The 21789-nt window shown below is 54.1% G+C and overlaps 1 protein-coding gene across 3 annotated transcripts; it reads right to left on the reverse strand.

Moving 5' to 3' along the window:
• Window positions 1-16737: 16737 nt before the first annotated feature.
• Window positions 16738-21432, reverse strand: LOC120664411 (ELF3-like protein 2). 3 transcript variants are annotated; one of them, XR_005670864.1, is made up of 5 exons: window positions 20762-21432; window positions 18829-19751; window positions 18306-18357; window positions 17075-18194; window positions 16749-16889 (listed from the first exon to the last, which is right to left on the reverse strand). XR_005670864.1 is itself a non-coding variant. In XM_039943625.1 (4 exons), the coding sequence occupies exons 1-4, from the start codon at window positions 21020-21022 to the stop codon at window positions 17190-17192; spliced, it is 2238 nt and encodes a 745-aa protein (XP_039799559.1). In that variant the 5' UTR covers window positions 21023-21432; the 3' UTR covers window positions 16738-17189. The 3 variants fall into 3 exon arrangements, 2 of the variants coding, with proteins under 2 accessions (XP_039799559.1, XP_039799558.1); XM_039943625.1 differs by having other exon boundaries at window positions 16738-18191; XM_039943624.1 differs by having other exon boundaries at window positions 16749-18194.
• Between the last annotated feature and the right edge of the window lie 357 nt (window positions 21433-21789).

Genomic DNA, 21789 nt, shown 5'->3' on the forward strand with positions numbered 1-21789 from the left:
GCGAGCCGTGGTTGCTTCAGTGAGCCGTTATCGGGCGGTTCAAGTGGACGTCAGTGCCCCATTCGATAAGGGTCGGCTTGGGGTCCGGGGACACGTCGCATAAAGCACTCGCAAAGATTCGCTAGGTGGGGCCCGGACCCGTTCGATAGGGTCCGAGGGCTCGATGCTCTCCCTCGATGGGATCCCCCTGCTAGGCACCCTTGACTGGCCTTGAATACTGTGTAGGATGTCTCGGACTCCGCATCCGAGGGTAGCTCGTGCGGCACATCCGTGCAGTCCCTAATTCTGGTGATCTGGGGCGCCTGTCGACCCCTCAGTGGGCCAAGCTTCGAACCCCTTATCAGTAAGGCCTCGGAATAAGGTTCCTTCGAGGGTAAAGAGCTCCCGAAGGGAATATTCCGTCACAGTTTGCAAACGGCGCGGAGTCGCCGGTCGTGCGCGCGGGTCTTCCGCTGGTCGTGGGTGACGTGGCCCGGTACGTGCGGTGCAGTGCGGGCGTGCCTTTTCAGGCGGTCTCCTCGGGCAGGTAGAGAGGCGCGGGCGGTGGCCGGCTGACGAGATGGCGCTACAGTGCCACCACCCACGTCGGTTACTGCGCCGCGATTAGTGCCGTGCGCGCGCGTGGGGCCCAATTGTCGGTGGCTGCGATATCCCCCCGCATTTAATGCGGTAGATTTGGGGCCGCAACGGCGAATCCGCTCGGCGTGGTGAATAAAAGCGAGAAAGGGGGGAATCGATTGGGCTCATCCGGCCATTTGCTCTTGCCTCCCCTACCTTCTCTGCCTCCCCTGCATCCAGAGCCCAGAGCCAAGAGCGAGAGGAGGAAGAAGAGGGGAAGCGAGCGCACCTTGGCCTTCATTTGAGCTTGTTCCCTGCATTCCCTGTTGATTCGGAGCGATGGCGCAGTACGAGGAGCCGCTGCCGTGGGGGAAAATCCTCCGCCATCGAGGCGGTCCTGCGAGGATTGGTCGACGAGGGGGCTCCTGCCGCCGAACACCGATCCATCGCGGCCGGTGTCGATCCCTCCGCGGGCGGAGGAGAGCGAGCCGAATCCCCCAAGTGGCTAGATCGTGAGCCTCGTGCGGCTCCACGAGTGGGGGTTCGGCGTCCCCGCCGGCAGGTTCGTCCGCGCGCTCTGTGACTACTACGGGGTGGAGTTGCACAACTTCGCCCCCAACTCCATCTCGCAGGCGGCGGTCTTCGTCGCCCTCTGCGAGGGTAACCTGGGGGTGGAGGCTCACTGGGATCTGTGGATCCACTTGTTCCGCGGCGAGCTCTTCATCGACAATGTCCAGGGCCAGCCGAAGAGATACGCCCGCGCCAGTGGTCTTATGCTCCACGTGCGCGGGCAGAGGGCGAACCTATACATCCCCTGCAGAATGACCACGAACAACGCCGGGTGGAGCCGAGGGTGGTTCTACCTGCGCAACGACAACGAGCGGCTCCCGGCGTTCACCAACAAGGTGCTCCGGGAGAAGACGGAAAAATGGAGTTGGGGGGGTGTCGCCCCCAAAGCAGTAGGCCAAGCTCGAGGTGTTCACCAAAGCGCTGCAGTACCTGGCGAAGAAGGAGCTGACGGCGGCCGCCGTCATTGCGAACTTCCATCGGCAGAGGGTGATTCCTCTCATTGAGCGGAGGCTGCCGATCTTCGAGCTTACCCCCGAGGCCACGACCGAGGGTTCGAGGATGTTGAGCGTGCTGCTCCCCCTCACCGCCGCCGCCGCCTAGAGGGCGAAGAGCACGGTGGCGTGGTTCCCCTCCAACCCCGAGGATCTCTGGAGGATCAAGATGCACCCCGAGAAGGGGTACATCAGTCTGGTGAGTCTGGCTTTCGATTGTTGTCGATTTCGTGCTATTTCTTCCCCTACTTCTTGCTCCTGACTCGGTCGCACCCGCAGGGACTAAGCCGTAAAGGCTACATCTCGAAGCCCCCGCTTCCCGAGGCTCGCGAAACAAACCGCCTACACGCAGAGGCGGTGAAGAAGATGAAGGCGGAGGTCGTCCACGCCGACGGCGGGGCAGAGGTCGCCCGCGTCGGCGGCGGGCAGGGATTCACCCACGCCCGCAGCGTCGACGGGCGGCGGGGCGTCCGCGGCGAGTGCGGAGACACTGTTGCGGACAGCCCCAAGGCTCCAGGTCGACTCGAGGGCGACGCCCTCGGGTCAGTCGTCAGGAGGCATCAGCGTACCGCGGACGCAGAGGAGCGGCATAGGCAAGCGCAGCCTGAGCTCCCTGTCAGAGTAAGTGATCTTGTTTTCGTTTTTCGCATTTGTTTACTCGACCCCCTGATTCTGTTGACTTAGCGTTGTTTCTCCCCCTTTGTCTGGCCACAGGGCCATCACCAAGAGTGCGACCCGCCTCGTGCCGACCAAGGCCCTCAAGACCAGGGTGCGCGCAACGCCGCATTCGGCGCCGCAGCCCCCTATAGGAGGGGACCAGGCCTTAGAGGCAGGGGCTGCAAAGCTCCGAGAGGCGATGGCTCGGGGGGCCCAGGAGGCTCAACTGGCCCGAGCGCAGAAGGGTGGGGGCGACGCCGGTCAAAGCGGCGCTGCGGCGGCCACTCAGGTCGATGCCGAGGAGGAGGCCGGCCGGGGCGGCGTGGGGAGCGCCGCCCGGCAGCATGTCGAAGCCGGCGAGGGCGGAGCGGATGGCGCCGTCCAGCCGGAAGTAGGAGGAGGAACTGGCGGGGATGCTCGGGAGCATCCCGCTAGCTGAGAAGAAGAAGAGACCTGTTGACGCAAAAATCAACACACTGGAATCCGAGGGCAAGTGTTCGCCAAGCTTCGGAAAGTAGACCAAGCGTGCTAGTCAATCTGACCTGTTGATTGACAAGGAGACAAAGTAAACGTTAAATTCGAGGGCGTATCGGCTTGAGTTCCAAGTATCCCTCACAGGTCGTATTGGCAGGCGATTGCCGATACAGAAGACGACAAAATCGGCTTGGTCAGCCGATTTGAAATAGACGATCGGCTAGGTCAGCCGATGTGCGCAGGGAGCAGTGTAAAGGCTACGAATATGTAACCTAAACAACGCTACCAGACAATCACTTGGAATAGATCTAATCGGCTATGTGATGTTTTTGAATAAAATAGTACGATAAACAGCCGATCAAATGTATTCCAAGATGGATAGATATCGATAAAAGCTAAAACAACAGGTAAAACATATAGAACTAGCAGGTATCGATAAATTGTGAATTAATCTAGACGAGATGACAGCGATACGTCCGGAAGTCAAAGCCTAAATATAATTCGATAATTTTTGAATAGATATGAACGAAGCGACAGCGATGCGCCCGGAAGCTAAAACTCAGATTTACTCGGTAAATGAAAACTTACCAGCAGATCAAGTCGCTCGAATGTGAGACGTCCTTGATCAACTCGAAAGAACTCGCCGAAAATAAAAGAAAAGTGGCGAAGTCGCCGAAAAGTAAATTACAGGTAAAAAATAGAGTTTGTTTATTGATCGTGTGATAAAACTTTTACAATGGACGAGAACACATATTTATAGCCTAGGCTAACTTGACTGACAAGCAAAATCTAACTTAAAAAGAAATACTAAGATACACTGACTCTATTTTCCCTTTCTCTAGAATCCTTGCTAACAAAGTATCCTGTCGATCCGTCCTTCCCGGGCCCTCGCATACGCCGTATAGACGCTGGCTTCCATACTCTTTCATTTTGCCCCCACGCGCACTTGGCAGGCAATTATCTCCCCTATATATTTAATTATGGAAATCAGCCATAGCTTTGCCCCTTGCTTGTACGTATACGTATCTCCCTTGCCGACACATGTTCAGGTAATTTCCTTTCTTTAATCCTCCAGCCTCCCCCGTACATGAAGCTTCCTTAGCTTTGATCTGCATGCTAATCACATTGATTATTGGGCCAGATTAAGCCAAATAATTCTCATGTTGCTGTCCGCACGTGAACCCTTGTTAACCTTTTGCTTCAATTGTTTTTACGCGTGAATCCCCAGCTACCAGGCTTCTGGCTTCATCGGCAACTGCTGTTGTCTGTCGGCTTACACATTGACCCAAAGAGCTGATTGTTCCATAATTCAGAGTACATCGGATTTGTCAAAATCCGGTGTCAACACAAGCCCCCCCCCAGTTTCGGAGTATGAAGGGCTCATGCTTCGAAACTCTATAAATCCAGTGCCTCAATCTGCTCAATCATCCCATGGATAGGAGACTTCGGCTTTTCTGATGTTGCTCTTTTATAGCCGATAATCCTCTCCATGATATGTATAACAATTTAAACCAATGTGAAGAGTCAAACCAACTTTACTTCTTCTGCTAAATAACTTGGGCCTTTTGAAAGATTTTAAAATCAGAATAAAACTTTGCTCCTCAAATGACTCTCTCAAATCGCTCAACGTGTATGATTCCTCATCAAAGTATTGGATCACCTCTTTCCCCCCTATTTCTAATAAGACTTTTTGGTGGAGCTCAGGGAGAGGATGAAAAGGACGCATACTTGTACCGCATATATTGCAAAGTCAAAAACCGAATCAAATAGAGAAAACAAGTCATACAATCAGATCAAGATATGCATGTGTGTGGAATTTTCTGGATGGAACTAGCACTCCTTTCTACATGACTCTATTTTTTATTTTGAGATATGAGCTATCTTTCTTTTTCTTTTTCTTTTTCCCATGCTTCTGGGCACGGATATTTTTTTCTTTTTCTTTCGCATAGCCCATATTCCTTTTGCAATATGTAGAGTCATGTTAAAGCGATGGAGTATTTTGGTGTGAATGGCAGGCATGTTTTTTTTTGCGTAACTTCCAGTGTAGAAGTCAGCATGAGAATATATGGAGTGTACGTGATCTTGATCTTAAAAGCATGAAACGAATCTCACAAGGGTCGCAAACAATTTGACAAAGCTCAATGCAAAACAAGCAGCATATGTGTGAGGTTTTTAAAGACATGTCAATATATGGCTCTGGTAGGAATTTCATATCATTGAGGAGCTAAGCTATTTTTCATTTTTCACAAAATAAAAACTCCAAGCATTTTTGCAATAAGAAGTAAGGTTTCTTTGATCATATCAATATTGGTAGTGTGATGGCAGCATCATAATCTTGTGATTGTCAGCCCTTACTGTTCAGTAATCATCGGCTGTATATTTGTATTCACCATGCGTGCATATCTTCTCGAGTATGTAGTCCCAGTCGATCTTGTCGTTGTTGTCGTCATGGTAGCTCGAGGGGGAGGGTGCCTTGTCTGGTAGCTCGGTGGCCAACCGCCTGCGGTCGCTGGGCGGTCGGGTGGCCAAGCATATCAAAAGTACTTTCCACCTCGGCGTTCAGCGGGCCCTTGCCGTGGCCTCGACACACTACGACATGAACCATAAGCTGGTGTCGTCGGGGTACGTTGTCGGGCAAGGGGTTATTGGGGATGCCGCAGCGGCTGCCATGGATGATGCCGACGACGCCGTCGAGGACATCGCCGCCGTTCTGGCCAAGAAGCTTGAGGACGACATCCCCTCTATAGCCGAAATCGATGCTGTTGAAGATCCGCATGGGGGAGAGGATAACCTGTAGGAGGTCTGGGCCTCGGAGCCCATGTAAATGAATTATTATTTTGTGGTAACTATTTCTGAGCGAGAAGACTAGTTATTGTATATTGACAGCGTGGCCGATCGAAGCCTTGTGCGTTCGAGCCCTTGTTTTCTTTACTTTTCTTTCGTGTTCTCGTATACATTTTAGATAGGCCTCGGCGAGAAAGGTTTGCGTTCACAAGTGACTTAGGCGCAGGGAGGTGAGTGGGGATGCTGTATCCCGGAGGTGTAGGTGGTCCTGCGGCTCGGCCGGTCCTGTTCCATAGTCGTTTGTGCCTTGCGTCGGTCCTTTCTAAGTATGCGAGAAACTTAAATACGAAAGGTTTTTCGAAAAAAAACGTTGGCGATTTCGGGGACGTTCGGGGGTTCCCCCGTAGTAGCCCCCGAGGGAGGTTTGGCTTTACCGAGGGTAAAGCCAAGCTTACCTCAGTGTTCGTGCGCATCCGAGCCCCCGAGGGTTCGGAAGGTTCCCAAAAAATAAAAAAGTAAAGCATACTCTTTATTGCTTCGGGAAACTTTAGATATAAGTACAAACTATGTACAAATGGCTTGGAAATTCAAGGGTAGAAGCGACATAGCTGCTGAATGTTCCAAGCATTGGTGAAGACTTCGCCGTTCTCGTTCACTAGCTTGTACGTGCCAGGCTTGAGCAGCTCAGCGACGATGTATGGGCCTTCCCATGACGGTGAGAGCTTGTGGCGTCCCCTGTTGTCCTGTCGAAGCCTCAGCACCAGGTCCCCTTTGTTGAGGTCTCGACGCCGGATTCTCTGTGCTTGGTATCTTCGTAGGGACTGCTGATAACATGCTGAGTGTAGGAGCGCCACGTCTCGAGCCTCGTCCACCTGGTCTAGAGAGTCTTCGCGGGCTTGCTGGTTCTGCTGTTCTTGGTAGGTCTTGAGCCTCGGCGACTCGTACTCCAAGTCTGTGGGGAGCATGGCTTCGGCGCCATAGACGAGGAAGAACGGGTAAAGCCCGTGGCTCTGTTTGGGGTCGTCCTCAGGCTCCAGATAATCGAGGGTAGCTCTGTGAGCCACCTCCAGCCAAACTTATTCAGCTTGTTTGAGATCCTTGGCTTCAGGCCTTGTAGGATCATGCCATTGGCAAGCTCCACTTGGCCATTGGTCTATGGGTGCGCCACAGCCGACCAATCCACGCGTATGTGATAGTTGTCGCAGAACGCCAAGAATTTCTTGCCCGTGAACTGGGTGCCGTTGTCGGTGATGATCGAATTCGGGACCCCGAACCTGAAGACAATATCGGTGAAGAACAGAACAGCCTGCTCAGACTTTATCTTGCCGATGGGTCGAGTCTCGATCCACTTGGAGAACTTGTCGATTGCTACCAACAAGTGGGTGAAGCCCCCGGGCGCCTTCTGCAGCGGGCCGACGAGGTCCAGTCCCCACACGGCGAACGGCCACATGATGGGGATGGTCTGCAGAGCATGTGCCGGGAGGTGCGTCTTCCGGGCGTAGAACTGGCAACCCTCGCAGGTCCGCACGACGTTAGTGGCATCGGCGACCGCGGTGGGCCAGTAAAAGCCCTGCCGAAACGCGTTGCCCACGAGGGTACGCGGCACAGCGTGGTGACCGCAGATGCCGTCATGGATGTCTCGGATCATCTTTTTGCCCTCGGGGATAGGGATGCACCGTTGCAGAACGCCCGAGGGACTGCGCTTGTACAGTTCATCGTCGATCAAGACGAAGGACTTGGCTTGCATGGCAATGCGCCGCGCCTGAGCGCGGTCCGAGGGTAAGACCTCTCGGATCATCCAGTCGAGGTTCTGGGTACGCCAATCTCGCGGAGGCGGGGCCTCGCCGATCTCCATTGCTTCAGCCTCGTCCACTGAGGAGGTCTCGATATTAGTGTCCATGGCCTCGGACTCCTCCGTCGAGGGGTCTTTGGCTGATGACTCTGTGGTCGCAGCCCCCGAGGGTTTGGGTGCTGCTGCGATGGCTTCTGCAGGATTCTTGAAGTCGACGGATGGCTTGGTGAGGTCACGGGCGAAAATGTTCGGGGGAACGGTGGTCTGCCCAGACACGATCTTGGACACTTCGTCCGCTTCTTCGTTGTACTTGCGCGCGATGTGGTCAAGATCGAGCCCGTCGAACTTGTCTTCGAGGCGACGAACTGCATTGCAGTACGCCTCCATCTTCTCGTCGTGGCAGCTAGACTCCTTCATCACCTGGTCGATGACGAGTTGGGAGTCTCCTCGGACGTCGAGACGTTTGATGCTGAGTTCGATGGCGATGCGGAGGCCGCTGAGGAGGGCCTCGTATTCCGCCATGTTGTTAGACGCCGGGAAGTGCAAGCGCACCACGTACCGCATGTGCTTTCTGAGGGGTGAGACGAATAGCAGGCCCGCGCCCGCACCAGTCTTCATCATTGACCCGTCGAAGTACATGAGCCAGCATTTGGCTTGAATCTGAGGCGGGGGCAGCTGAATGTCGGTCCATTTGGTAATGAAGTTTGCCAAGATCTGGGATTTGACTTCTTTGCGAGGAGCATAGGTGAGAGTCTCTCCCATTAGCTCCATTGACCACTTGGCAATCCTACCCGTGACCTCCCGGTTGTGGACTATCTCCCCGAGGGGGAAAGACGAGACCACGGTGATGGGATGAGCCTCGAAGTAGTGGCGCAGTTTGTGCCGTGCCAAGATTACTACATAGAGCAGCTTCTGGATTTGTGGATACCGTATCTTGGTTTCGGACAGCACTTCACTGACGAAGTACACCAACCTTTGGACTAGCAGAGCATGTCCCTCCTCCTGTCGTTCTACAACGATGGCCGCGCTGACAACCTGAGTCGTGGCTGCCATGTAGAGATAGAGGGGCTCGCCGTCCATCGGTGGCGTTAGGATTGGAGCGCTAGTGAGCGATGCCTTGAGCTTGTCGAGGGCTTCCTGGGCCTCAGGGGTCCACGAAAAGTGTTCGGATTTCCTTAGGGGCCGATATAGAGGCAAGCCTTTCTCACTGAGGTGTGAGATGAATCGGTTGAGGGCCGCTAGGCAGCCCATGACCTTCTGCACCCTCTTTAGGTCTTGGATCGGTCCCATCCGAGTGATGGCCAAGACCTTCTCAGGGTTGGGTTCGATGCCCCGCTAGGAGACAATGAAGCCCAAGAGCATGCCTCGAGGGACTCCGAACACACACTTCTCGGGGTTGAGTTTCACCCCCTTAGCCCTAAGGCAATCGAACGTGATCCTGAGATCGGCTACCAAGTCGTCCGGCTTCCTGGATTTCACAATGATGTCGTCGACATATGCCTCTACGGTGTGCCCGATATGGTCTCTAAACACGTAGAGCATACATCGTTGGTATGTAGCTCCAGCGTTTCTAAGGCCAAAGGGCATCGTGACGTAGCAGTACATGCCGAAAGGGGTAATAAAAGAAGTCGCGAGCTGGTCGGACTCTTTCATTTTGATTTGATGATAACCGGAGTATGCATCAAGAAGGACAAAAGTTCGCATCCCGCAGTTGAATCAACGATTTGATCAACATGGCAAAGGAAAGGGAACTTTAGGACATGCCTTATTTAAACTAGTATAGTCTACACACATCCTCCATTTCCCACTCTTTTTCTTAACTAGTATAGGATTAGCTAGCCACTCGGGATGGAATACCTCCTTGATGAATCCGGCCTCCAAAAGCTTGTGCACCTCCTCGCCGATCGCCCGTCGCTTGAGCTCGTCGAAGCGCCGCAGGCATTGTTTGACCGACTTGGAGTTCGGCAGGATATCAAGGGAGCACTCGTCGACCTCCCTCGGGATGCTAGGCATGTCCGAGGGGCTCCACACGAAGATGTCAGCGTTGGCGTGGAGAAAGTCGATGAGCACCACTTCCTATTTGCTGTCGAGGGTAGCGCTGATCTTCAGCGTCTTTCCGTTGGGGGTCTTTGGGTCGAGGGGGACATCCTTGGTACCCTCGGCAGACTCGAAGTTGCCCACATGCCGCTGCTTGGAGTCCATGGCCTCCTCGGCCATCTCCTGTAGCTGCACAGCGAGGGCCTCGTCGAGCGCCAGTGCCTTGGCGTGCTCGACGCACTCGACGTCGCACTCGTAGGCATGCTCGAACGAGGAGCCGATGGTGATGACACCTTTCGGGCACGGCATCTTCATCTTGAGGTAGGTGTAGTTGGGGATCGCCATGAACTTGGCGTAGCAGGGACGCCCAAGAATGGCGTGGTAGGCACCCGGAACCCCACCACCTCGAAGGTGAGCACTTCCTTGTGGAAGTTGGCTGCCGTGCCGAAGCAGACGGGCAGGTCGATCTGGCCGAGGGGTTGGACTAGCTTCCCCGGCGCAACACCGTGGAACGGCGACTTGCTGGGGCGGAGCTTGTCCAGTCCGATCCCCATGAGCTCCAAGGTGTGGGCGTACATGATGTTGAGGTTGCTGCCTTCGTCCATGAGCACCTTGGAGAAGCGGGTGTTGCCGATGACGGGATCCACAACGAGTGGATACTGTCCCGGGTTCGGGACGTAGTCGGGGTGGTCCTCGCGGCCGAAGGGGATGGTGTCCTCCGACCAATCGAGGTAGGATGGCATGGCCTTGGTGACGGGGAAGACTTATCGGCGCTCGCGCTGCCGAGGGGTCATGTTTGACGTCGGCCCTCCGAAAATGAAGAAGGCTTCTCCACCGAGGGGAACTCGCCGTCGCCACCCTTGTCACCCGCATCCTTCTTCTTGTCCTCATCGTGATTCGCGACGCGGTTGTAGTACTTGCGGAGCATTTCACACTGCTCGAGGGTGTGATTGACCGAGCCCTTGTGGTAAGGGCACGGCTTCTTGAGCATGTCGTCGAACAGGCTGCCACTGCCTCGAGGGGGGCCTCGAGGGCCCTTGCGGTCTGGGGAAGCGACGAAGGCCTCGTCGGAGTCCTCTGCTTGCCCCTGTCCGCGCTGGTTCGGTGGGACCGGCTTCTTTCCTTTCTTCCCCCGCTTTTGTTTCTTGGCGGGGGGCCTTGGTCTTGCTGTTGCTGCCCTCTACAGGCGCATCCACCTTGCGCTTGTTCGCCTTGTTGTCGAAGATGGCACCAACTGCCTCCTCGTCGGCGGCGTAGTTGGTGGCGGCATCGAACAACTCATTGATATTGGCGGGACGGCTTCGCACAAGCTCGTGCACCAGGTTCCTGCACGTCGTGCCTTCGAGGAAGGCGTTGATGACTTCGACGTTGGTGAGCTAGGGAGCTCAGTGCACTGCTTGGAGAAGCGTCGCATGTAGTCGCGCAGGGATTCGTTGGGCTTCTGCCGACACCCTCGGAGATCCCAGGAGTTCTCGGGGCGCACGTAGGTGCCCTGAAAGTAGCCCACGAAGATCTTGACTACGTCGGCCTAGTCGTTTATTTGGTCTGCGGGCAGATGCTCGAGCCACGTTCGTGTGGAGTCGGCGAGGTGGAGAGGAAGGTTGTGGATGATCACGACGTCATCTATTGCGCCGCCCAGCTGGCATGCCAGGCGGTAGTCGTTGAGCCAGACCGCGGGGTCGGTCTCTCCTGAGTACTTGACGAGGGTGGTGGGTTGGCGAAAGCGTGGGGGAAATGGAACGGTGCGAATCTCCCGACTGGACACACGGGTACCTGGAGGCTCCGGTGACACGCCCTGGCGTGCTCAGGGTCGAAGTGGCCACCCCGTCGAGGGGTGTACTTCCTCCCGTTGATGATGTTGCGGGCGTCGCCGTCGTCGGCGCGCCCATGCGCATCGTAAAGGCGCTCCCTCACAGGAGGATTCTTGATGCGATCGTGCACTGAGAGTGCCCTTGTGTCGTCCACCACGGCCGCCTTGCCCTTTCCTCCCGGCGGAGTGTGCACTGAGGCCCCGTGGCCCTGGTGTGCTGCCCCACCGGCTTTCGAAACCGCCGAGCACATACGAGACGCAGAGCTCTCTGTCTGCTGCACTGCAGCCTGCTCGATGAGCACCTTCGCCTCATTGCGCAAGTTGCGTCACTCGGTCGTAGAGGGCTCCTGCATGGCTTGGAGCAGATAAGCCGCCGCGACGAGCTTCTGGCTGGCCCTTTTCAGTTCCAGCGATTTGTCGACATTGTCATCGGCCAGGATCCGCTCCCGAGCGACGCGCCCCGCCGCCTGAGACCGCGCACCGCGCGTAGTGCGCTCCTGCTCAAGTGTGGTACGTAGCAGTCGTGTCTGCCGACGCTCCTCTTCGAGCCTTTTTTCGAGCTCCATGAGTTGCGCCAGCTGCGCCCGCCGCGCCGCCAAGCTTGATGAAGCGGCGGGGTTCGGAGGGGGTGCCACCGCTTGGTTCGCTGGTGGGGGCTCCTCGTTGTTCCCGTTGTCGCTCGACGCTTCGTCAACCACCCCATCTGCCAGCTCGACCATGAAGCACTCCCGGGTGGGATCGTAATCCCCCTCGCTGGAGTCTTCGGAGCAGGTGAGGCAGTAGTCCGCCGCGAGCTGAAACGACCGGAAGGCGTTGAGGTCACGGACCCCGAAGTAGTCCCGCTCCGTGGCTGTGAAGTTGTCCATGAAGAAGTTGATCTCATCGGCGATCGATCCCGCCGTGTCGGGGTAGGTGTCATCGGGTGATGACGCGATGAGGTTGCGGATTGAGAGGAGGTGGTGACCCGGCAAGTCCTCGTACGCGCTCATGCTGGTGCTGACCGACGAAGCGTAGGTAGCAGCCGCGTTACACATCCCGAAGGGAAAGGGCGACGGCGCAGTCGCGCCCTCCTTGGGAGGCTCCGGGGCCACATTCGGTGGTGGTGCCGGCACAGATAGTGCTGGAGCACGTGGTGACGAAGTGGCGACGCCGTTAGCTGCGACGCTGGGCTGCTATACGTCAGCCTCAACCCACGTGGGGGAGCTGAGTCGTGCCACCCTGCGCTGCTCCATGCCCGCTTGCCGCGCGCGTTGGCCCGAGCGCCTGTTGCGCCGGGTCGGCGGAGTCAGAGTGTCGGGGTTGGCCTCGGGCGGGAGAAGCTCCATGTCGAAACTGTTGCCGGTCGCGACGAAGTCGAGGCTCCCGAACCGAAGCACAGTGCCCGCCGGGACTGGGCGTGGCTCGTCCGCCATCCAGGAAACAAGAGAGAACGCACACAAGATGTCACGCATCGCACCTCCTACCTGGCGCGCCAACTGTCGGTGTCCTGATCCGGCTGTCCGGCACCAACTAGTACGATGCTGCGTGATCCCTCACTCCAGATGGTTGATGCAAGAGGTAACATAGGGACGCACAGGTTTATCCTGGTTCCGGCCGCGAGGCCGTACGTCCAGCAAAGGGGTGTGAGAATGCACTGTACTATCATGCACCGGGGGTGCCTGTAGTAGGAGGTACATGCGAGGCGAGAGAGGGAGGGAAGTTCCCAAGTCTCTGCTAGGTGATTGAGGCAAGTGCCAATATCGTGCTCTGGGGAGCGGGTGTGTGCGTGCGTGGAGGAAGAGAACGAGAGAGTAGAAGATGACGAAGATAGAGTCTGCCCCTCCTTTTATAGACACAAGGGGCGGAGTATATGTACGGGAGGGGGGAAAATCGCCGTTCCTCCCCGAATCGGGGGCACACAGTGAACAACTACTGTAGAAAGTACGCTGTGGGACTCCGAAGATCATGGCGCCAGGCGTGCGGTTGTCCTGGGCGGCATCCTGGCCTTGCGGAGATCGCGCCGACGTCCCTGCGGCTCCAGCGGGCGTCGTGGCATCTCCTGTAGAGGGTACCGTCCTCTGTGCGCGACGTGGCGGTGTCTCGAGGGTTCTGCAGGCGGGAGTCTTGCTCCGGTCAAGGCCCGAGCCGCTTTCGAGGGTTGCGCCCATGCCGTTCGAGGGTTCCCCGGTGGGGAAAGTACGGGGAGTTGGCGGCACAGTGGTTATAACAGTGCCGAGCACATCGGGACCGAGCGTCGCAGGTTCCCACAGTGTCGTCACAGTGTCAGGGATGGCAGAGCAGTGACCGGAGTTGGCGGATGGGATCCCGGTCACAGCCGCTGTGCGGAGTGGTGGTCTAACGCCGTCTAACCCGGGTGTTGCGGCGGAGTTGTTGGCATTTAATGCCTCCGTACAGCGGGTGGGTGAGCTGACGGGTCACCAGTTCCTTCTGCCGAGGGGTAGCCTCGAGCGAGGCGGAGTTGGTCCTCTCTCCCGAGGGTAGGTTCGCTACCCTCGAGCGAGGCGGAGTTGGTTTGCTACCCCGAGGGTAGGTTCGCTACCCTCGAGCGAGGCGGAGGTGCGGGGTGTTGTCGAGGGCCTCGGCAGGGAGACCTCGAGTGAGGCGGAGATTGCTCCGCGGGTTCGACGGGGGGTGCGAATGGGCTGTACTGTAGAGCCAGGACGTGGGCCGAGGGCGAAGTGGGCCTCTTTGAGTCCTTTCCTTCCGGTCGGGAGGAGACTGTAGGCATTCGTGGGCCCGGTCGCTTGTCACGTGTTTTGCGTTTTAAGGGTGATCTAGTCCTCTGGTTAGGATGCCTAACATGTAGCATAGTAAAATTGAAACTGTGCTACAACATTGCTAGCCCGTCAGTTCATAACTAAAAAAATTATGAAATGTACGATGAAGTAAAGGACTAGGCCATCAATAATTTATGAAATTTTTCTGTGCTTATCAGCATTTCAGATCAGAGGAAGAACCATGAAAAGTGCCGTCCAGCCTGGACGACGACGACGACGCAAGGAACAAACCGCGCCAACAACTACGTCATACCTCAACGACGGCGCCATTCCCTTGTCAACAAGGAGTTTACGTGTAGAAGCGACGTCGTCCTCGTCGACACCGTGGCCACACCAGTAGGCAGTAGCGGCGCCGCAACCAGCGGCCTTGTCAACCGACGTCTGCGCCATCGACATCAGCACAACCGACGACGTCAATCTGAATGCCGCCATCAACAACCCTGTTGTGGAAACACAACAGATCAGGATCGTCAACGACAAGGAGGACGTCAGCATCGACGCCCACCAGGTGCTCGATGACGCGCCCACACAAGAGGAGCATCCCGTAGCGACCGCGACCACCGTGGCAACAGCACCGCAGCATGCGGCAACGCTGCCAGGCGTCCTCGCCCTCGTCACAGGCGCCTCCGACATCACCTCAGCGCCACGCACCAACGTCGACGCCGTCGACGACGCTGTTCTGGAGGAACAGCAGAAGGACGACAACAACAACACACACGTAGGGGTGGTAATGGGCCAGGCCCTAATGGCCTCTTCACAGCCCAATAGAGCCTTTAAAATTTTTAGTTCAAAAATACATATGTTTAGAGCCCGGCTCTTTTAGGGCCCGATCTTTAGATTTTCTAGTTCAAAATGTTAGACCCTTTACCACCCCTACACACACGTCGTCGTCATCACCACCGACCCCGCAAGGAACGGCCGCACCACAACCCGGCCCCCATGCTGCCTGCATCATCCCAGATAACCCTGCTATGGAGCCACAGCTGATCCACGACAACAACTATTCTCCAGATCAGCATCAAGCCGGTCATCAGCAGCACCTCGGGAGTTGCCAGAGAAGGCGACAAAGCACCACTAGAGGATGGACCATGGCACTGGAAACCACCGACATCGAAAACTCACGCCAACCTCCTGCTATGAGATATGGCTACAGGGCAACAACGAGCATCCTTCAAGGACGCGAGCCGGTGTATGCCACAGGCATGATCAACGCTCGCATGAGCAACGACCACGTCAAAAACTATAACGACAACCTCCTCGACATCGGCGATCCATACACCAACCTGATATGCTTACTGGGCTTCGCTCCACCGCTTCACGCTCCATCTGGAACGGCAACGCCACCAAAGAACTACGACATCAAGCGCCCTCCCTCCTCCACTGCTGGCACCGCACAACATCCTCTACTTATTCGACTACAGATCAACACCTACATCGAGGCTGTGCAACTCTACATCAAACTCCGCGAGTTCATCAACGGTCACAACCTACAACATGGAGGCCACCTTGCCAGGAGCACCTTCCCTCAACAACATCAACGACTGGCTCCGATTTCGTCGCGAGGACGTGTCGATCGGAGAAGGGGGTGTTAGGTTGATCTCCATTAGTTGGTCCAATGGTCAATTGGGCCCTTGACTTGCGCCCTAATCGGGGGCGCCCAGCCCAATGCACGGCTGGTGGCCCCCGTCGCGCAGTGCCATAAATAGGAGGTGGGGGCCAGTGGTTAGGATTATGAGGTACACTGTAGCCGCCACCCCACTATCCTAACTCCTAGTCTGATCGAGAGGAGGCGCTGCAGCGGCAGGAAGCTCCACTTCACCACTGTCTCGCCACCGTCGGGAGGCAGCTGCACTGCGTTGCCCTTCTACACCGACTGCCGCTGCCCGTGCGCAGCCTCCATCGACGACCGACGCTGCGTTTTATCTAAGTGATTATAGATAAATAGCCACAAGAGATGAAGGCCAAGTGTTGATCATGATGGAGGCTAAGTGAAGAAATGGTGAATCCCACAAGTCCAAAAGGAAGAAAGAAAGGACTTAAAGAAGATGTGGAAGAGGAGCAAGTGTCAAGGCAAAGGTATAACCTTAAGGACACTTTGCTTTTAGTGATCAAGACCAAATAGAGTTGGTGATCACGTTATAGGATACGTGCCGTACTATCAAGAGGGGATTGCGAATCTTGAGAATTATAGTGCCAATTATCGATCTTTTTTTTTTTAGCAATCCAATTATCGATCTCATTTGCATAGCACTAGTGTGAGGCACGAATGAAAAACCTTTGCAAAAATGTTTTGAAAACCCCTTCCTATATGCTTCAAGTGTTGAACATCAAGTTGGAAGGTGCATGTGCAAAGGGCAAGTGAAGAGAAGCAAAGAGGTGCATGGAATTGGACATTTTGCACAAGCCTCGAAGGGATCAGACGCTGGAGGAAACGATCGGTAAGTGGGCACGTCCGGTCATCTGGTGAATATTTACCCGAAGCTACGAAGTTTGCATCGGACGCAGAGGCTTGGATCGGACGCCCGTGCGACCCGACGCAGAAGATTTATCTGCGCGTCCGTTCCAGGTGACGTGGCAGCAGGCGGTGCAGGCGCAGATGGATCGAACGCTGGTGCGCGTCCGATGGGACCCTAGGGTAGCAATAGCAACGATGATACAATCATGTGGCACGGCAAATAATCCCTATTGTTCTCTCTGCTCCAAATATCTAGGTTTGATTTGATGCATAGATGTAAATTGTAATATACTGGCAGGTCAACATACCATCTCTGTTAAACGCAGAGCAAAGAGACGGAGAATTCCTTTTCAAGGATACAAAATTAAAGTTTCCGTATACAGATGTACTATTACAACAAGGCCATCATTCCGACAGACACCTGATGAGTGCGCATATTTACAATGAACAAAACATCAGGTCAGCCAATTTATGGTGATTATATGTAACTAGAATTAAAAGGGCGTACCCAGTGCCGTAGACTTCCCGCACTGTGCGGGGTCTGGGGAAGGGTTGTCTTTAAGCCCCAAGCCAAACCCACACAAATGTGCAGAGGCTGGGGCTCGAACCCGGGACCTTCTGGTTACAGACGGTAGGCTCTACTGCTGCACCAGGCCCGCCCTTCTATATGTAACTAGAATTACCGGTCAAAAATAATACAGCAGCTAGCACTGATTGTCTAGGCTCTCAGCTAAACATGTATATAACTCTACCAATCAAGAAACATACAGCATACAATTGTGAGTCATGAGTCATTCTGTTGCCTCTCCATCTGTATCGACTTAAAAATTCGCGCTGCTGATTCTGAAGCAGTGCGGGAAGTGTGTGGAACAACCCTAATGACTCGGCCAGGATTCTCCCTGCTCCCGGTTGAAGGTTGAGGTTGAACATTTCCAGCTGAAGATGAAGGGAAGGGTGGCGCAGGACCCCTTCCTTCACCCTGCTGTCTATCAAAAGGACTGCTTGCGCTGCTCCCTTGCAGCTCACTGTCCTTTGATGCATGGAATCTCCAAATGCCAGCTGACAGTGCTTCGCTCCTCAAGTTAGACATGTTACACGAGCTCCGTGAATGCTGCTCTACGTGTCCATTAGGCCGTGATGCTGCAACATGACTCACTTGCTCAACTGCTGAGGCTGACACTGCCGTGTTCATCACTGGCATGCTAAAGGGCGGGAAGTACATCGGCGGCATTGGTGGAGGACCAGGAACACCCATGTGTTGTGGCTGATGAGGCATAGGAATACCATAGGGTGAACTCATGAAATCTCCAGCTGTGGAAGGGAGGCTTACTGGAGCACAACTGGCATAAAACGGGGCCAAGAAGCTTCCTGCCGGAGGGCAGTGCCCGGTATAAGGTTTGTATACAAGTCCTTCAGACGGAGACATGACAGGAACTAGCCACTGATTCGGAGGTGGAGGACCGCACCAACTGTTCTGCCTGTTGTCAGAAGGAGTAGGCATCGTGGGAGGATTACTGGTAACAGCACCATTTGCTGCAGCTGGATTGTTATGTTGGACTCCAACCACATCATCTTGAGTTGGTGAAGGCTGGTTCGCTTCGATGTTATCTTTTGTGTGCTCTAGCTGCTGCATAGTTGGTTGCACGTCATCCTTAGTCTTAGCAGACTGAAGCTGCTTTTCAGCATCTCCTCCAGGCAGCTTTTTCTTGCTCGTCACCAAGGATTTGCCAAGGCATGGATCCCCCTCAATAAGTAGATGTGGAGATGATGCGATCGACTTCTGCACCTGCTTGCAAATCAACACAAACAATGTTAAAACACATTTTGAACTCAAAATTACAGGTATGTTCACCTGCCCATAAGCATGAGCCAGAAGTTCATTTATTTGCCGCAGACTCACTTTGATCAATCTATGCAGCTCGAATACTTGGACAGCAAAAACCCTCTGCTGACTGTATAGAGTTTAAAGAAAAGCGAGTGTAAACAACAAGAAAAAAGAATTATAAAGTGATTAAATTTAATATTTGAAGCATGTCTGACAAGGAAGGAAAGGCAGTTATTATATGACATCACACAAGGGCAAGGCACACCAATCTGCATCTCTTTTCTTGTCTACCTGTAGTTAAGCTCCCAGTTCATGTGTTGAGAGTGAATTTGAAATGAAACAGCATTTGGAAGAAGGGTATGTTCTAATCCATACAGCTCCATTTGTGGTTAGCAAGAACAAAGCTTGAAAACAGTGATAAATTGTTCAATGGCAAAGTAGAAAAATCCAGACTCAGAGTAGATATGATGGACATAAACTGTTTAGTCCAGTCAGCCAGACACTAACTGATGCAATGGTCACCAACACAGTATGTGCTCACAGACCATTCAATATTATTAAAACAGTAAGAACATGGCCTCGATTTTTTGATACTTACTTGATAATAGCTCTTCTGGCTTTCCAAAAATGCTTTGGGCCAATAGCACCGACAACATCATCTGGAGAAATCTCCATTTCAGGTAGAGATTCCACCGAGGAATCAGACAAATCATCGTTTTGCTCCACACCATGATGTGACATTTTCCTCTTCTCACCTCTCTCTCTTAAGCCATGCTCCAAAATATCAGAATTACCATTCTGTTCCATATCAGCATATGGCTTAGATGATGGTGCCATTTTAGGTTTTGGAGGGTTCTGGGTCTCAGCAGCATTCTCCTTCCTGCTCTTACTATGATAACTCTCAATTTCGGAATGTTGCTTATCAGCAACATTATATTTGTTCAGCCTGTCCCTGAATGAAGATACCTTTGGGTCTTGCTTCCCCAACTTCTCTTTTGATGTTTGAAATGATGAAGTCCTCTCTTCGATTTCCAAGTCTATCCTTGCTTTTGCTGGCTCTTTTTCCTTAATTCCAGGAGACTCCCTTGATTTCGCATCAGAAACTTTCATTCCTTCTAAGTGTCTCTTGTCAGCGTTAGAATATTTTGTAGAGGATTTAGATATTGCAGCCACATTCTTATATGAACTTGTGGTAGGGAAGGGGGTGACCTTTTCTTGAGTGGAATGTGGAGGCATCCCAGAAAATAAGACCGAAGGAACTGTAAAATCATCATCATTAGTCAATTTTTTCCCCAAAGAAGTCCTATTGATGTTCTCTCTATGTTTTAAACTACAATCTGCAGTTGGTCCGGCAGCATTGGTATCCTTGTTCTTAAGATGTGTGGATTGCCTCCCAGATTCTACTCTTGTTGCATTGCCAGCCAGCCCATTGGAGTTGGCATTCATATGATCTGATAAACGAACAGGTTCAGTTGAAGGCACACAAAATGATGGGAAGAGTGGTCTATCGCTCCCGCCAGCCTAGAAGAGAAGGTTCAGGTCAGCATGTCATAATGTATAATGGTGTGAATATAAATATCAGGTCATATGCCAGAAGAACCCCCGCCATGCAAACACCAATACTTATCCAAAGAAGCAGTTGCGACCAAAAAGGGAAAAAAGAGGACCATAGTACTGTTATAGGTAAGGTGTATCATATTTCTGCCACCAACTAGTCCTACATACCAAGTGTGGATGAGCACACAGCAAGAAAGAGAACAAACCACCTTTAAAGGAAAAGCTCAGGACAGTAACTGGAGTAGTCTTTATTCATTCCATGATGCTCTTTCTATGAATGGAAGTTGGTATTGTTTAAACTCAGCATTAGGGATGAACTAAATTGGGTCATTGGGTTGACCCAAAATTTGCTAACATGAACTAAAATGGCATGCCACATAAGGAATAAGCCTTGATTTTTGGTGTGTAAAGGTAATACTATCTAAATGATTGAACACTTGGTATCCTTTTTCATTTGACTCAGGTCATCCCTGTCACATCTCACTGGCGGGGTTAACAGTACATAGGCATCAGGCAGCATTTCCAGGAAATCTATAAAGGGAGACAATCTTGTGCGGTTAGGCGTAGTATTCAGCCAGAGATTTCATTTGTGAGACGTTTCCTGATTCATTCAGGAGGGGCATATCATGGACCCTTTCAACAAAATAGTTACTAATCCTAAGTGGGTACACCAGGTTGTACAGTTGCTGTGACAACATCGTCATTTCTCATTTTCGACGAGCTGTGATATCCCTGATGGAAACTGTGCAAAGTAATGGTGTATATGTACCAGATAACTCTCTTCCCTCCGGGCCAAACTCCTCTCCCAAGCATACTGTATACCGTCCTGGCTGTACTGTACTCCCTAATTCATCATGGCATAGTCGGTGCTAGCATCCAACAATCGACCAAACAAGTAAGCTAAAGCTGGACTGGTAGAGACAGGCATGGGACACGCAGACTGGGATGGAGCCATGGAACGAAACGGGGCTGACCTGGCTGGCCGACGTTGATGGCACGCCGGAGGTTGCCGCGCCGGCAGCGGGCCGGTGCGCGTGCCACGGCGGCGCTGGCGCGGGTGCGGGCGCGGCGGCGCTGAAGCGGTGGGATGGGACGCTCAACTGCTCGTAGAGCGCCATCTTGTTCCTGGGCGGCGCGCGGGGCCCGCCCTTGACGGTGTCGTTGACGTGGAGGCGCGGGAAGAGCGGGCCCATGACCTTGTCCGGCGCCTCGTCCTTGCCGGGCCCCCGCCTCATGGCAGCTCCGCCGGCGGGCCTAGCAGCAGCGAAGCAGCAGCGCGGCACCGGGCGCCGCGGCCGCGGCCATGAGTTTAGAAGATGAGGGAGGGGGGAGGGGCTGATGATCCTCCGCGCGCGCGCCTCGCGGGCGAGAAGATCCACCACCAATCCCGATCGAGGCAGAAATCGGCGAGGCTTGCGGGAGGAATCCGATCTCCGCGCGGCAAGCGGGGGTCCAGGGAGCGGTGGGCGCGACAGGAGGAGGCTGGAATCGGGGACCGGCGCCAAGGGAAAGGTGGAGAAATATCTGGGCGCAGCAGCTGCCGCGGGCCGCGGGGGTGGGGAGGCGAAGGGGAAAGGAGGCGGACGAAAGGGAGACGGAGGAGGAGACGACGACGGTGTGGTGCTGGTGCGGAGGATTTTTGTTTTGTTTTTTTTTCTTTTGGGATACTAAATCAATTTTGATGCTGCTGCCGCTGCTGGAGTGTGGAGGGGTGGGGAGCTCGGGTTGCCACCTGGCCTGGGATCCTCATCCATACTCCTCCATATGAAAAATAGAAAAATGAATGACGAGGGACCGACCACGACCCCTTTTCTTCTCCCGACCGCTCCGCCTCCGTGCACCCCAGATTCTGCCTTCCTCTTGGATCGTCTCGTCTTGCACCACATGGTTATTTTTCACTCTGTTCGGCAGCTCCAGCAGCCTCCAGCCCAATAATGTTTTCCTCTCACACCACTTCAGCACCAGTTTCTAGCCACCAGCCAGCCAACAGTATTTTTCTCTC

This window comes from Panicum virgatum, chromosome 3N (genome assembly GCF_016808335.1).
Source record: "Panicum virgatum strain AP13 chromosome 3N, P.virgatum_v5, whole genome shotgun sequence".
Classification (NCBI taxonomy): domain Eukaryota; kingdom Viridiplantae; phylum Streptophyta; class Magnoliopsida; order Poales; family Poaceae; genus Panicum; species Panicum virgatum.

What these genes read in the sequence shown, in the direction of transcription:
- LOC120664411 (XM_039943624.1), bottom strand. Translation starts at nt 21,022, where the DNA reads ATGAGGCGGGGGCCCGGCAAGGACGAGGCGCCGGACAAGGTCATGGGC. An exon ending in CATCAACGTCGGCCAGCCAG is followed by an intron (nt 19,752 to 20,761) that starts GTCAGCCCCGTT and finishes CTTCTCTTCTAG; the next exon opens with GCTGGCGGGAGCGATAGACC. An exon ending in AGCTGCATAGATTGATCAAA is followed by an intron (nt 18,195 to 18,305) that starts GTGAGTCTGCGG and finishes TTGATTTGCAAG; the next exon opens with CAGGTGCAGAAGTCGATCGC.